The sequence below is a fragment of the Lolium rigidum genome, chromosome 6, assembly GCF_022539505.1.
Source record: "Lolium rigidum isolate FL_2022 chromosome 6, APGP_CSIRO_Lrig_0.1, whole genome shotgun sequence".
NCBI lineage: Eukaryota > Viridiplantae > Streptophyta > Magnoliopsida > Poales > Poaceae > Lolium > Lolium rigidum.
Window position 1 is genome coordinate 126867473 of NC_061513.1, and position 17029 is coordinate 126884501.

General features: G+C 42.5%; 1 protein-coding gene across 2 annotated transcripts; it reads right to left on the reverse strand.

Annotated features, from left to right (window-relative positions):
• Positions 1-11090: 11090 nt before the first annotated feature.
• LOC124660236 (CLP protease regulatory subunit CLPX1, mitochondrial-like) lies at positions 11091-16784 on the reverse strand. Of its 2 annotated transcripts, none has more exons than XM_047198029.1 (15): positions 16065-16784; positions 14468-14529; positions 14229-14326; positions 14017-14096; positions 13843-13893; positions 13658-13732; positions 13493-13570; positions 13204-13260; positions 12611-12681; positions 12415-12514; positions 12214-12318; positions 11999-12061; positions 11771-11893; positions 11528-11665; positions 11091-11412 (listed from the first exon to the last, which is right to left on the reverse strand). In XM_047198029.1, exons 1-15 carry the CDS (start codon positions 16767-16769, stop codon positions 11338-11340), a joined length of 1881 nt encoding a protein of 626 aa, XP_047053985.1. In that variant the 5' UTR covers positions 16770-16784; the 3' UTR covers positions 11091-11337. The 2 variants fall into 2 exon arrangements, with proteins under 2 accessions (XP_047053985.1, XP_047053984.1); XM_047198028.1 differs by having other exon boundaries at positions 11522-11665.
• Between the last annotated feature and the right edge of the window lie 245 nt (positions 16785-17029).

A 17029-nucleotide genomic window follows, 5' to 3' on the forward strand; every position in this document is an offset into this window, starting at 1 on the left:
CCACCAACCCGCAGCACCAACCATGATGCAATGATGCAGATGCTCCAGATGATGATGGCAGAACGAGAAGTCGAAAGAGCTGAACGCCAAGCCAACATTGCCGCACTGCAGCAGATAGCACAGAACAATCAAGGCCATGGAAACCACGATCACCCTGGGTCGAAGCTGAAGAACTTTCAGAACACCAACCCTCCCATGTTCAGCAAGACCGAAGAACCCCTAGATGCTGATGACTGGCTCCAGACCATGGAGAACAACCTGGAAGTTGCGGGAGTTGAAGCCGCAGATAAAGTACTGTTCGTCACCCACTACCTGTCAGGACCTGCCAGAGCCTGGTGGACAAGTGCCCGTGCAATGAATGCGGGACAGATGATGACCTGGGAAGACTTCAAGCTGAAATTTAGCAAGTATCACGTGCCCCAAGGACTGATTAAGAAGATGAGAGACGAGTTCCGTGAACTCAAGCAAGGAAGAATGTCCGCGGTGGAATACCGCGACAGGTTTCTTACTCTGTCAAGGTACGCCCCGGATGAGACCGACACCAATGAGAAGAGAAAGGAAAGATTTCTGAATGGACTGCATGACGAGATGCAAACGGTGTTAGTGAACATTCCGTTCGCTGACTTGGAAGCCCTCTTGGACTCAGCCATACAGATGGAAGGAAAGCTACATCAGGCCAATGAGGCCAATGAGAACCGCAAGCGCATGATGATGAACCAGAGTGGACCCCACCATACCCAGAAATACCGCAACAACTCCTCTGGAGGATTCACCCCAAGACACAACAAGCCAACTGCTCATAGTTATCGCCCCAACTACACCAACAACAACGGAGGACCCCCGAAGCCCGGAGGTAACAACAACAACAACCATCACAACAACAACAACCACAACAGCACCAACAACAATGAGAACAACAATACCAATACTGCCTCGAGGACTGGGAGCAATGCCACCCCCATTGCCCCAAAGGACAAGTCAACAATAACCTGCTATGAATGTGGAACTGTGGGCCACTACTCAAATGAATGCCCCAAGAAACTCGCCAAGACTGCCCCCAATACTGCTGCACCTGCCCAGCAACAACGCCGCTTCGCAGGTAGAAGGAACCAGAACAACAACGGCCGCCTCTACCACATGAGTGCCACAGAAGCTCAGGAAGCACCCCAGGCCATGCCAAGTATGTTTTCCTGTTAATCCAATTTCTCAATCTCTCTTAGGAACCTAACTTTTCTTAAAATCTCGGGACGAGATTTGTTTAAGGGGGAAGGGTTTGTAACATCCCAAAAATTTCAAAACAAAGAAAATGAATTTCCCTATTTCCAAATTTTGGAACCAACAAAAACTTTTATTAAATTAAGTTTGATACCTAGTGATCTTGCTTAATTCTTGTGCTATTGCTATGAATGTTTGATAGAATATTTTGAAATGATCTTAAACCCTAAACCTCACCCCTCTTTTCACCCTCCAAGTTAAAACAAAATAAAAAGAAATTAAATAAGAAAAAAGCATCTGTGCCTATGGCTATTTTTGTAAAACTTTACCCTAGGCCTCTCCACTTTGTTTGGAGGATTGTAAAACCTTCATAAACCTTACCTAGTACTTATCAAACCAAATCCAAGGTGAAACAAAAGATTTTAAAAAGAAAATAAAAATGCCATAGAGGAATATGAGAGCAAATAGCAAATTTGTGAATTTGAGGATCTTGACCCTAAGACTTGTTGTGAATGGTTGGATCACTCCTCTATACCATTTCAACACTCAACAACATCAATTGGGTCAAGCCAAATCAAATCAAAAAGAAAATGCAACATATGCATAGAGGCATATGTGGCACATAGCCATTTTATCCAAATCTTGTTATATCATTTATACCTTGACCAAATGGTGTGAAACCATCTCTAAAGTTAATCTCACACTAAATTGACCCTAAACCATGCCCAAGCAAAACAAGGTGAATAAAAGAGGAAAATAAGAAAAATAAGAATATCACCTCTTATGTGTTATGGCCATTTTTGCAAATCTTTGAGCTAGACCTTTTGGAATGGTTTCAATGGTTTGGAAATGTTCCTAAACTAATAATAATCACTTTGGAGTCAAGAAAAATCAAATCAAATAGAGAGAAATGAAATAGTGAGAAAATTCCAATTTCACTCACATACACTTTGGCCCATTTTGCAAATCTTCAACCAAGGCCACCATGGCTTGTGCCATTGTTTGTAAAACACTTATATATCAATAACACACCCTTTTGAATCAAAGAAACCCAATTCAAATCAAAGGAAAAATCAAATCCTACTAACATGTGATAATGGTCATTTGGCCCAATTATAAAATCTTACCCACTTTCCACCCCTGGTTTGGATTATTCCTAAACTAAACTTAGTCAACTCTTGCCACCTCATCCAAGACCATGTCAAGGTGAACCACTTTGATGTTGACCACCAGTGTTGACTCTGCCTAGGTTGACCAGAATAGAGATGCCAAGTGGAGACATTGAATCAAAGTGAAGATCATACCCATTTTGCCATTTTGCAAACCAGCACCATTTTGACCACCACCACCACCATTCTACCTCTATAAATATATGAATGTGATGCACCAAAAAGATTTTTAAAATTCAAAGAAATTTCTCATGCGGCCATTTTGTCAAACACTTGGCAGGCAACATTCCAGATTTGTGATACACCCTTTTAACCTCTGGTTTTTAGCCTCAACCCCTTTCCAATTGTGATCATCACACCCTGGTACCTCCTCTGCATCAAACCAAGCCCATTTGCACTGATTAAAGTGGTGCAATGAGCAAAAACTTCACCATGCCGAGCCCAAGGACACCACCATGCCACCCTATCTCACCATCTCTCTCTGGTCCACTCAACCTTGCCAAACTAGCTTCCCTCACTCTGCAAAGCAAGCTAGACAAGGTCTCTGGACAAAAGGAAGCCTCCACATCCCTAACTAGACCGTGATCACCGCGCCAGGGCACGCCAGCGCGCGCACTGGCATGTCACTGGACGCCCCAGTACACCTCCCCGCCTGGTTGCTCTCGTCCTCCTCTCCCTCTCTCCTCGTGCACGATCACTCATCACCACACCAGGACATCACCAGACACGCGCCATTGGCCGCGCGTGCACCATTGTCGTCGCCATGATCGAAATTCTGCCGCCACGCGTGCGCAAAGTCGACGACCCCTCCCGCACGCCTTAGACCCCCTCTCGTTGTGCCATCACGCTCATTAGCTCCGCCATGACGCTAGCAATCCTACGCGACCCCTACCTTGCCCCTTCGCGCCCTGGATAGCCATCGCCGTCAACGACCTCCACGACACCCACAGCACCCGCGCGCCATTATAAATAGAGCCCCTCCCGCACTTCCTCCTCCACACCAAATCTGCTCCCCTCCTTCTCCTCGACCTCCTCAACCCCTGCTCCACTCGATTAAGCCCCGAACAGCTCCAATTGCGCCGTCGATCGTCGGAGCCCGCCGCGCATCAATCCTCCGATTTACGCCTCCCCGAGCGACGCCACTGGTACCAGTCGACTTCTCATCCTCGACAACGTCGCCCTGCCACCTCGCCGACCCTCGCCGGAGCCCCAGCTCGCCGCCGACCCCCTACCTCCGCCGTGCCCGCAACCCCCTCTCGTCGACGAAGACGACGCAGCTGCACCGTCCGATCGCCATCTAATCGCACGGCCCCTATTCGCAGGTACCGCTTCGGCGTTTAACTGTCGCTGACCGCTGGGACCCACTTCAGCTGGCCCGCAGCGCTGCTGGGCTGGTTTTCCCCATTTTCAAATCAATTCGGCCCATTCGCTTCCCGCCTAGCCCATTTAGCAATTTCAAATTAAATTATTTCAGTGAGATTTCAATACTGATCCTTTGCTATAATTTGTATAGTTTCAAATCTACAAGTCCAAATTTAGTAAATGAAATTATTCCAGAATCCGTATGAATTTATCTAGCTAACCCCACTGGTTTCAACCTCATAACTTGAGTAGAATTTGAATAGCAAAAATGACAAGCCAGAGACTTTTCAGTATTCAAATAAATCTTAAAAATCAACCAATTTGAATTTTTAGGTGATTCCACCTCTCATAATTCAAATTTCACAAACTCTAATTTATTCTGTAAAAATATGATATGGGTTCTGTACATGATCATGGGCTAGAAGCAAAATATTGGCTATGTAGTCAATACTAGCACATTTCAACTATTTCAAATTTTAGGAATTTAAATCTATGAGGTGTAGCACCTCATTTAAATCACTTTCCCAAGGGTTATGAAGTAATGTGAGGTCCTTAGTTAGATGGTCTCACACTTGCTCACTTGGGGATATTAAATCACATTGGTTATTTAAATTGCATGAGATGATGGATCTCATTTAAATCCTTTTTCTCAAATGATAAGTGTGAAGTGTTGACCTTGGTCAACATGTGATCATACATGGTTATTTGAGGAGATTAAATCTTAAACAAGATTCAATGAGAGGAAATTATTTCTCCCAAACTAAAGAGAAACCCTAATCAACAATTCAATAAGAGGAAATTATTTCTCTAATGCTAAGTAAGGAAAACCTAGCATAATTTTGGATAAATATCAAGTGGTGATGCTAGATCATTTGTGTGAGCCATAAAGGCTAATTAAGTATACTTAAGTGTTGTTTGGTGATTGTATCCTCGTATTCATTTATAGACGCTAGTACTGGAGACTATCAAGAGGAAGAGGTATTCTACCAAGAGGAAGGAGAAGAAAACTTTGATCACTAACCCAATCAAGGCAAGCTATTACCAATGCAACTAGATTAATGCAAAGATCTACAAGAGCAAGGCACCATTACTTTTTACCTTATGCTTAATGGTCCTATCCCAAGTTTTTTCTTTACAAGCTTTATTGAATTTTATTTATCAAAGTTACTTTTTTTTATTCATGATTCCCTTAGTATTGACTATGGAGTAGTACAAGAGCATCAAACTTAGCCTAGAGCAATACAAGTTGATTAGCACCCCTCAGGACTAGTTGCTAGTGCTAAACTAAAATTGACTACTATAGATGGGAACTTGTGAAAACCAATGACTTTGAAAACCTTGGAATGATGAGTCATTCTATTGAAAGATTTTTGAAGGTGAATATGACTGGTGAATGACTTGGTGAAACTTACCAAAAACTGATGGTTGGGTTCGGATGCGATACCATTCCAATTCATAAGTATCCCCACAATACCTGAATCTGGGTAAGGCTTAACTGGAAACTTATGTATTTTAGTATGGGTTCCCTCTGAAGAAGCGTCATAGGGGTTATGCCAAGGTTGCCTCCCTCGAAAGTGAAATGACGTGAAATGAGGTGAATGTCCTACCCAAGCCCTGTGCAGTTCCCGGGTTGACGGTTTCTTTTCACCGGGAGGCCAAGCTCATGGGGAGAGGTGCCTATACTAGGGTATGTAAATGAAAGGTTAGGATTGGTAGTTCGCGTACTGCGTACGATAAATCAAGGCCAGTTACCCCTGACAAACTATTGCAATTATTGTGGCACAAGTGTACAACCTCTGCAGAGTTTAACCTATTCGAATAGCCGCGTCCGCAGTCATGAACAGTTGGAAAGGCCATACTGTTCCGTCATCAGAACTTTTCTAAAAATATGAATGGTGACTTGTGACTTGAATTGAAAGGTGACTTTGACTTTGAATCACAACTGAGTTGTGGGAATGACACTAATGTTCCCACTTGAGTTAAATAAAGAGGCTTTGATTACTAAAGTGCTTATGAAATAAAACTGGCTTTATGCAAATGAAACTAGAGCTTAGCACCCCCTTAGTATAGTTGATAGTATTTACCTTAGTATTAGTTTGCGAGTACTTTAAAGTACTCATGGCTGTATCCCTGGCTATTCAAATGGCCATACTATGAAGAGGAGTATCAGAACCCGGAAGAAGGACAGCAGGACGTCTACGACAACTAGGATCACTCCTGACGTCAACAGTTGCCTGTGGAATAAATGGACTACTACTACGCTACTTCGCTTCCGCTATGTGTTTTGTAATTGATCAATAGATCATCTATTATTGTAATGAGACTGGAGCATGTGATCCTTTAAGTTGTAAGACTATTATGTGTTGTAATGAATGATGTGTTGTGATATCAATCTATTATGTCTCGCAAAAACAATATTCCTGGGATTGCGAGGAATGGCATAATAGGCATCTGGACTTAAAATCCGGGTGTTGACAGTGAGTCTATATTTTCTTTTATTTTCCTCAGACTGCCAAAAAAATCGAGACCTATAAAAATCCAATATTTTCCTTACCCCAACAGGTATTTCTAGTAAAGATAGCATGAACATCGGTAAGCTCGTTAAAACTGAATTGATAAGGACAAGTCTGTCCTCATAGGACAATAATTTGCCTTTCCAGCATCCCAATTTGCTCTCAAATCGGGTCTCCACTTGATACCAATCAGAAATTCTAAGCTTTCTAAAGTGAATAGGAATACCTAAGTATTTAAAAGGTAGGGAACCAGCATCACATCCAAAGATCTGTTTATACTGGTTCACTTCATCATTTGCCTTCCCAAAACAAAAAATCTCACTCTTGTGGAAATTAATTTTAAGCCCTGAGAGTTCTTTAAAAAGACATAGAATTAGTTTCATATTCACTGCTTTCTGGAGATCATGTTCCAAGAAAAGGATAGTATCATCAGCATATTGTAAAATAGAGATCCCCCTTCAACAAGGTGAGGAATAAGCCCCCCTACCTGATCATCATTTTTTGTTCTCTCAATTATGATAGCAAGCATGTCCACCACAATATTAAAAAGAACTAGCTGAATTCCCCGCGCGTTGCGGCGGGAATCTAAATGAAACTCATCTAGATACATTTCAATGAGATCTGCTCCATGATCTATTAGCGCATACAAAACGCAATGCCTAATCACATGTGTACAAATGTGACGGATGCATATTATCACTAATATATGTAAAGTCTATAAAAAAATAAGTATGATTACCTAACAAATAAATTTGTTTGGCCTTTCCTCCTAAAACAGCTTTCTATGATACTCATGACACATGCTTGCTAGGTGAAAGCTAATATGGGGTGCTAATCTTCGAATTCTTATGAAGATATATCCAAGAATAGGTTAGAAAAATATTCCTTAAGCATGAATCCTAATAACCATTTAAAGACACCTTCACCAATCATCAGCTTGAAAAAAATATCGAAATGGAGAACATAGCCTCGCCTCTGCATGGACCGATACACATGGTCTTTGATTGCATAGTTCCATAAGTTAAGAGTTTACATCTCAGATACCACAGAGCGTGTAGATGACGATCAGCCAGCGAAAGAATAACAACATAAATTGACTAAGCATCATGTAAACAATTAGAACATCTCCAGCCAGCGTAGATGCATATGAGGATCAGTGACCGTAGTTATGACCTATCATTGAAAAATGCCGATGTTTTACCTTATTTATCAGATTGGTTTTCTGGCACTTTCTATTGACCCCACGTTTCCAGAATCAAATTAGATCAGGCCATGACTGAAATTCCACTTCTTACAACGAAATATTCGGAATACCACCTGTATACAATATGTAAATCAGTCGTTAAATGAAGAGCAATATTCAGAAGAACAAGACCCGTATGACTATATCCAGTATGCATGGGCAAGACTAAAGTAGCAAAATTTATGTGGAAAAGAAAACAAATGAGAGTGGAAAATATGGACACGTATAGCCACATGAAACATTCAAACATCTTGCCTTAGTAGAGCAGCTAGCGCTTACCATTCGGGGATCCCTCCAAATAAGAAGGAAATTCTTAATATCAAGAAAACTGAAGTGGCTAGATGGTTGGCGGGAATACATATCCACGAGCACTACATGCATCGTGCATCTCGGTGCAAGTTGCAACCCATGGTAGATGGCGCCATGCCGCCGAGACACCAGACGCAAGGAATCAAGGATGAACTCAATGATGATGTAACGTGGGTACATCGCCACAGCCGCCAAGACATGAACGCCAGGATAAATCCAGAAATACCATAGAGACACGGCCACCACTGACGTTAGCAAATCAGTTGTTCTTCTGAAGTACTAAAGTGAGTAGTGAATTTGAAGGTGGAATAGATACCACAAGGGAAGGAGAAGAGACACAGACTTCCAGTTCCAGCTAAGAATGTGATCAATTGCGGTGGTTTGGCAATGGAGGGATGCAATCAGTCACCCACACATGAATTTTCTTTTGGGAAACCAAATGGCTCACGCAATTTGGGTGGAATGTTGTGCAGGCAGAAAAACAATTAATGATCATTAGTATTAGTGGGGTGTGTGTCCACAAAAGAGAGTTCATGTGTCATTGCCGCATATGTAAACTGGTGACCGTAGATTTGAAATCCGATGGATAGAAATAATTGGAATGATGTGACTGCACAAAATTTCAGCTTGCAAACATTAAATGCATGATAGTGGGGATGAACTTTATAGATATTATAGATAGGAGACAATGGATCACCTTGTCTCAAACCTTTTTTTGTCTGGAAATAATGACCAATATCATCATTTACCTATACTCCTACACTATCCCTTGGACATATTGGCTGATCATCCAGCACCATTCAGGAGCAAACTCCTTCATTCTCAAAGTCTGTTGTAGGAATGACCATTTCACTTTATCATATGCCTTTTCGAAGTCAATTTTAAATAAACCCCATCCAGCTTCTTATTATGTAACTCATGAATAGTTTCATGAAGAATGACCACCCCTTCTAGAATATTCCTTCCCGGCATAAAAGCGGATTGTGTTGGTCTTATAACTCGTGGGGCAATCCTTGTTATACGATTTGTACCGGCCTTGGTAAAGATTTTAAAACACACATTCAGTAGAAAAATAGGTCTATATTGTTGTATTTGCACCGCATCCACTTTATTTGGTAATAATGTAATGACGCCAAAATTCAATTTGTAGAGAGGCAAATCCCCAATACTGAATTGATTGAACAGCGCCATCAAGTCATCCTTTATTAGTTTCCAATTTTTTTGATAAAACTCTGCCGAAAAACCATCAGGCCCCGGCGCTTTATTACGTTCCATCTGAAAAAGTGCCTCATGGACTTCCTCCTCAGAAAAAGAAGTTGTCAAGATCGCATTCTCAACAGTCGATATCTGGGGAATGTCCTGCACCTCCTCCTCTACCAAAGAGATGTTATTTGAAGCCGGTGCCCCGAATAATTTTTTATAGAACTCAGTAATGTAGACCTTCAAATTATCTTCCCCAACAATAGTTCATTCCTGTTGTTCTAATTGAACAATTATTCGCACTTATTTTCCTTTGCCCGATCCATGTGTTGCGTCCTTGCTAATTCCAGAAAGAGCACTGATTAGTGCCATGGATGTTGTCTTGGCTGGACGGACAGACTCTCAATCTTTTTTTTAGATAAAAAGGGGTGAAACACCCAGGTTCCATTAAAATGTAACCAAATGTCACAAGGATCCAGCGAGCTGTGAACTCAACAGTTAAGGCATAGTCTTACAAACTAAAAAAGGAAAACTGGGTGGCACCAACTGGAGATAGCCACATGAGCATTACATAAACTGGGATACCAAAAGGCAAACACCATTAACACTAACTTCTCACAGGCTATCTCCTAGCACCAGCATGGAATGGCTCTCGCGGCGGTCGAGGCTTGTATGGTCTTTGCCAGACATCCCCAAAAGCAGACATTTCATATCCAAGCTATCCGCAAGAGCTCCCCATGATGATGATCCAATCGCATCAGGTTTGCATCCAGAAGGGACGAGTGTTTGTCCAAACACAACAGGCGCCAGCTTCTTATCAACACAACAGTTTTTCTTAGCAGCTCTTTGACACCTGACAACTCAATCCCTGGAAACACATAGCATTACGAGTAGACCATAAAGTCCAGATCACAGCCGAGGAAAAGATATTTAAGACAGAATTATTATCTTCACTTATCCACCATCTAGCAATAGATTCAAAATTGTCCCCAATTTTCTTGCCAAATATGTCAAAAAATAATTTCCCACACGTATCTAGCTACTACACACTCAAAGAACAAATGTGAAGATGATTCCAGCTCATTGCAAAACAAGCAGGTGGAATCATCCACATGTCTGCGTTTTCCAAGATTATCTCGTGTCAAAGTTTGTCGTTTGCAAGCAGCCACAAGAAGATATGAATCCGTGAAGGAATATGAAGTTTCCAAACCGCTGGGGTATGGATCGGAACCACACCACCATTGTTAACAATACCATAGAAAGATCGAACCGAGTAAGAACCAGAGGGATGGAACATCCAAATCGAGCAATCATCACAATCGGAAAAAGAAACAGTTTGCACCAAGGCAACCAAATCTAGCCACCTATCATATAGGACCTAGGATACCGTTCTTCTAAAGGTAAACTTCAGATTAGAACCATCCCATGGATCAGCAACTGTACATTGCTGTTCATTAACTATAACATATAAATCCCAAAAAAGAATAGCAAGAGAACACTGACCACTCCATGTATCTTCCCAAAACAGAATTTTTTTTACCATTACCAACCATCCACCTGTACCCAACCTTAGCTGATGAAGCAGCCCACATAACTTCTTTCCAAAAAGGGGAAAAGGGGATCAGTGTACATGTTTAGTATTAAAGATATTAGGAGAAAGATTATACTTATAATCCACAATCATTTTCCAAATTTTAGTTATGCAAGCACGTTCAATTGCTAAGTATGGATGCGCTACTAGTGTTTCCCAGGTCGGCTTGAAGGAAAGGATCCATTGAATCGATTTGTAGTACTACACAAGCAAACCTGACTTTTTATTAAGAATTATGCTCTGTCCGACTAGATACAAGTAGAGGAAGATGCATGTGTGACCTCCTATTTTGTGTACATGACTTGGTTGCCAACGATCATCTTTCACCACAAAAGCTGTTTATGATTAACAGCTATGTTACAATTCCAGTTAACAACTCATAAACATGTCAACGGTATAGCTTTTAATTTGTTTATTTTCCATCCTTTACCGCACAACGCTGGTTACCTGACATCATACAGCACAATTCAAACAAACTGGCAGCATCATTTTGCACCTTGCTCAATTTCACCCCTTTCATTTCAGTGTTCGGAGTTTTAACATCCAGTAGCCACTATAGTTATATACACATGCTACAGACAATGCAACGGCTTGCAGGCAGCCGGACCGTGCTAGGGCTTGAATTAGCAATGGACGATTGGTACACTGCACATTTTTTTTCTTTACAAGGTAATACTTACACCAACACAGCTAAGAGATTTTACAGGTTACACTGGTGCTATGGGAACCATGAAATCACATGCTCACGGCTCTTGATGGGGAAAGATCAGTTTCCCCATCCACTTCGGTTCCTGCTCCGTCTCCCACTGCCTACGGCATTTTTAGTCCACAAAATATTAGTGGCGGTAAATGGTATGGCCCTAGATATATATTCAGCAACATCACAAGGCAAACAATGATTGAGGTTAGCAATTCTCACCTTTACCTGGGAGAGATAAAGATCAAAAGCACCATCACCGTAAAGGATCTTGGCTCCACAGCCAGGTCGATCCAGTGATCCTACTGCATCCTCATCTACAACCACTGCATCAATTCGCTTCTCTCCAGATTTAGTATCTGGAATCTGCGTGGCAGACAATTCATAAATTTATGGTTTAGGGACATGCCAGTTCCATCGAGTTTGTGTGCAAGTTCAAGAAAAGGTATACAAAATTGTCATGGGACAAACCTCATACATGGAATCCATGAGAATATTCTCAAGGATAGTCCTTAGGCCCCGTGCACCCGTATTTTTGCACATTGCCTTCTGCGCAATTATTCTTAGTGCAGCATCTGTAAAGTGAAGCTTAACCTGAAAGGAACATCGAGGCAATATGAAACACATAATAGGTTGTATATTTCCAACGCAAATATACTTAGATAATAGGTTGCAAGTTTCCAATGTAAATATACTCACATTGTTCATGCTGAACAATTTCCTGAATTGTTTGCCTAGAGCATTCTTTGGCTCAGTGAGAACCTTGCAAGATATCATTGTATCAGTGATCCATTCAAAGTTCCATAACATCATATAAAAATACAGGCACATGCCTTTTCTCACTAATATGGCAAATAACTAGATCACAAGATGATCTAGGAATTGTTTTGTCCTACAGCATATAATCATGCTACCTGAACAAGTTGGTCCTCATTTAGTGCTGCCAAGCTGACAAGGATAGGAAAACGTCCAATGAACTCCGGAATGAGTCCATATGCTATAAGATCACCACTCTCAACCTGATAACAAAGCGATTTTACAAAATGAATAAATTCGCGTTCACCCTGAAACAAAGACTTCCGAAAGTATCTGGCTCCTGAACTCATGGTACTCACTGATTCCAGCAAGGACGATGTCACTTGAGCGCTTGAAATACCACCAGCCCTCATGCTTGCACGGACAGGTGCCCCAAATCCAATAGAAGAATCCTGTCGCCTATTTACGAGAAAATGTGGTCGGATACATCTTAGATGAAGACTGGCAGAAAACACCAGAGATAGCAGCTTCCAAGCGGGTAAAAACAATAAATACCTCTCCGATATAGTTTTCTCCAAGTCAATAAAAGCACCCCCACATATGAACAGAATGTCCTTTGTATCTATCTGTGTTGCAACGAAGACCACAAAGTTAAGCTAGCCCATGATTACGTACCTTAAACAAGCAATGGCCAGAAAAGTGGAGCATAGTTTAGATGGTAGAAGGAAATTAAAATTGCTAGTTAAAGGTGACATTTGTGGTGTAAACAGCAGTGTAGCTTTGTAAAAGCTGTGGATCAGCAGACCCAGAAATTTTCCAAAAGAATCCCAGACTTAAAAATATGCATTAGTCCCAAAAAGTTGCTACCACCCCATGTCCTAGCTCCTGGCACCACCACTGTGTATAAAGAAACAATATGATATGTGCATAAAGCAGCACTAGATGAAACCTATCCCATATGCATTCATAATAAAGTTCTCTTTTCTGCTAAATATGTATATGAAGACAAGGTCATAACCTATATATTTTCGCTATCATACAGGACATGGGAACAGCAGGCAGGGTGTAATTATTCAGGCAAAACACATAGCATGGATGCTTTCTTGTGGAAGAATGTCATGCACAATTATGCTTAGTGCTAACAATACCTGTATATTATCACCACGAGGATGCTTCCTTGCTCCTTTCTCAGGGACATTGACTATCTAAGCATTTCAACATCAGAAAAAAAGTTATGTAGAGATAATTATCAAGAAATTTTACATTTAAGTAAAGACACTGTTCTTAATACTTAATCTATAACTAATCTGTTTTCATCCCAGAGATCCTATAGGTAACCAACATCTGCTTACAACAGTTAAACTTTATGCGTAATTAAGTAGGCTAAGAGCCACATGAGCTGACTGGGTCATCCGGAGGTTAACGCATATGACTCACCGTGCCTTCCAGCATTTTCAACAAAGCCTGCTGAACACCTTCACCTGATACATCTCTACTGATGTTAAGGCTCTCAGCCTGCATGTTGAATACATCAACTGATTAATGCTGTCCATACCAAGGAGAACTGTTCAATGGAAAGCTAATCAGGAGTTCAGGACAGACCTTCTTAGTTATTTTATCAACTTCATCAATATACACCATCCCTTGTTGTGCTGCTTGCACATTAAAATCCGCCACCTAGTCAATATACAAATATAACACCCATGGTTCACTTTCAAATACAAGACATTAAGATTTCAGAGAACCAGAAGTTCTATTTTTCAAAATATGTGGAGTCAAAACCATACCGTAAGTAACTTGTATAATATAGATTCTACGTCTTCTCCTACATATCCTGCCTGCAGGGAGTTGAAAATTCAAGCCCTGGTGTCAGAACAAAATGGTCTTGGTTGTGTACAGACATCATTATGTGCTTTTTCTATTCTCCAGAACATAAGCATCATTGAATAGTGAAGACTTGCCTGGGTCAATGTTGTTGCATCAGCAATTACAAATGGCACATTCACAAACCGAGCTAATGTCTTTGCAAGTAAAGTTTTACCTGTGAAACAAATGAAGCATTCAAACAAAATATTACCGAGCGCTCTCTTTTTACAATAGTTCATCCAATATAGAAGAAACTAGAATTGAATGTGTTCCAGTCACATTGACAGTGATTAGTTGCAAATGTTACCTGAACCAGTAGGCCCCATTAACAGTACATTGCTTTTCTCCAGTTCGACATTGTCTTCGGCATCAGCTTCACCATCAGAACCCAAATCTGCTCCAGACCTAATGTTTTAGCTTATATACCACATAATTAGTCACTGAATGATATGCATAAACCTCTAAGTTCTGCAGGTGCAGTAATAAATATCCTCAAGTCATTTTGTAAATGAAGGGAGAAAATTGAGGTGGTATAATGGAACTGACCCTTTCTGTACAGATTGATGGTATATACGTTTATAGTGGTTGTATACTGCAACAGATAGAACCTGCAAATTTAAATGGCAAGTACTTGAGCTTATCATCTATAGTGGTTGACTGTTGAGTAGCACCACTGATCAGGAGTACTTGAGCTTATATGCGGATTAGAGTAAATAAATATCTAGGTAAAACTTCTGCTGCTCTCTGCTCATGTCTAATACAACTTAAAAGTGAGAAACCAACATTTGGACAGTTTGATTGGCAAAACCTCATTAAAACTATATGTACCATATTACCATATTTTGGTTAGATGACAGAGATCAAGGGAAGGTGCACACAAATTAAGGTTGATGGAAGGTGAAATCATCAAGGTTCTTCAGTACAATTTTTTGTAGAAAACTGTTTGCACTGGCGGATAGGCAGGAGCCTTGGGCCATGTCTCCTGCAGAATGCAAGATCTCCGTCTTTCTATCACAAAAAAAGACATGTTGCTATTTTATTTTATAGTCCTCCCCAACTTCCAAGCATTGTTATTCATGTCCACATTAGATCCTACATGAAGAGACTATTGAATTCTTTTCACATTTGCGCCTTGCCAGCCATCCCATGTATACCCTTCGTTTCTTTCTATTTTCTTATCTCTCTTATCCATCAATGGTTGAAAGCAACTCTACCCACTGAGCACCTCCCTTCTTTTCTTCTGAGCATAGCAAGAAGCAAAGAACAGGTGCTAGCAAGAAGACAGGTGCAAAAATTTGAATGGAGTTAATAGTTTCTTCTAATTAATTGTTTCTAAAATTTCAGCGGTAAGTATCTATGTTATCAACAAATAATGGGTGTATTTGTTGTGGACATTAGCATGTTGCCTCCCAATGAGACACGGGGAAGGAGTCGGCTAGGGAAGAGTCCATAAAGGGGACGGCTTGAATTAGGAAAGATGAGTTAGAGATAGGATTAGGAAAGGTAAATTCGGAACAGTAAGGATTAAGAAATTATAGCGCCTTGGGTATCAAGTTAGGAGGTATTATATATGTGTCAGTCATGTAAGTTATCGAATTAAGCAAGAACAATCAATCTCTCCCTGGTTTTTCTCTCTTCTGAACCTATGTCTACCTAATCCCTCGCAGCCGCGCCATCTGGCTATCTTCAGCACGGTAGTTATCCCGTTGTGGATCTAAGTCCACAACAGTATTAGTCAGTATTTTGGTAATGTCATAAATGAAAATCTCCAGTCACACACATAATGGGTGTGTGAGAGGTGAGACTAAGAGACCAACGGGTTCTGTCAGGAATGCATATCCTATTACTCCAAATGAACCATATTACCATTCCTAAATTTCCTCAGTTGGCTGGTCTGATCAATTGGCAGGTTCAGCCTAAACATCAAACTAGCGAAAATGACGTAGGTGATAAGTACTCCGTATAATCCCACACTATGGATCTGCATCGATAGTGTAAACTTCTCTAGAAGCGGTGCATTGGAGGAAAGCTTAATAAAGTTTCTTCCATTATTAGTTAGTTTATCACTCAGCATGGGCGAAATAGGATAAACAAGTGCGCGAGCACACACAGAAAGTAAATTTTTTTTTGCGAGAATCCTCACCTTCTTGGCTCTGTCTTGCCCAATTACATACTTATCGAGCCCCCTGGAAATCTCCTTGGGCGTGGGAAAATCCTTGCCAAGGTTGGAGCCTCCCCACCCTTCCTTCCCCTCCCCCTCCTCGCCCCCAGCGCCTCCCCCGCCACCACCACCGCCGCCGGCTACGCGGACGACGTTAAGGTTGGGATGGAACGGCGGGCCCGGCGGCACGTGCACGGCGACGCCACTCCCGTCCCCGTCATCACGCGAAGAGGCGGTCTCCCACGAGGCGGGGTCCCTGGCCCTGAGACCGTCCGGGGGCAGGTCGGCCCGGAGGCGGCCGATCTCGACGAAGGTGCCCTGGAGGGGCACGAGGAGGTTGGGGCGGAAGAAGTAGGCGGTGCGGCAGTTGGGGCAGAGGTTGAGCGCCTGGTAGCCGCCGGCGCCGGGGGCGGCGGCGGGGGGAGGCGCGCGGTGGGAGAAGAGTATGTCCATGTGCTTGGAGCAGCGCGGGCAGTGGGCCTCCGCGCGGATGCGGCGCGGCTCCGGGTCGTCGGTGGAGGAGCCGCCCCGGGAGGAGGAGGAGGAGGAGGGGCCCTCCCACTTGCGCCGATCCTGGAGGAGCCGGTGCGGCGGCGCGGCGGCGGGGGAGCACTCGGCTGCGGTGAGGGTGGAGGCGGCGCGCGTGGCGGTGGCGGCGAGGCGCCTCCACCGGAGGAGGCCGGACATGGCGGAGCTGCGGATTGGGGCGGAGTCGAGAGAGAGAGAGAGAGAGAGAATCAGAGGGGGAAAGAGAGTGTGCTGTGTGTTGTTGCGGGCGGGTGTGGTTAGCGAATTTCTGCGTTGTTTCTCTGGTGAAGATGAAGTTTTTTACGTGGTGGGGGCCTGGGGAGTGGGGAGGTGGGATACGTGGATTCCGGGACGGCGAGGCTGGAATCTTCGGATCGGATAAGGGGCGTTGCTGCACGTTCCCATTTTAGCTGGAGATT

Excerpts from the sequence above, each read along its gene's own strand:
- LOC124660236 (XM_047198028.1), bottom strand. The coding sequence starts at position 16,769 with ATGTCCGGCCTCCTCCGGTGGAGGCGCCTCGCCGCCACCGCCACGCGC. Across the intron at positions 13,571-13,657 it reads TTGATAAAATAACTAAGAAG|GCTGAGAGCCTTAACATCAG; the intron begins GTCTGTCCTGAA and ends TTCAACATGCAG. Across the intron at positions 13,261-13,492 it reads TGAAAATGCTGGAAGGCACG|ATAGTCAATGTCCCTGAGAA; the intron begins GTGAGTCATATG and ends TGAAATGCTTAG.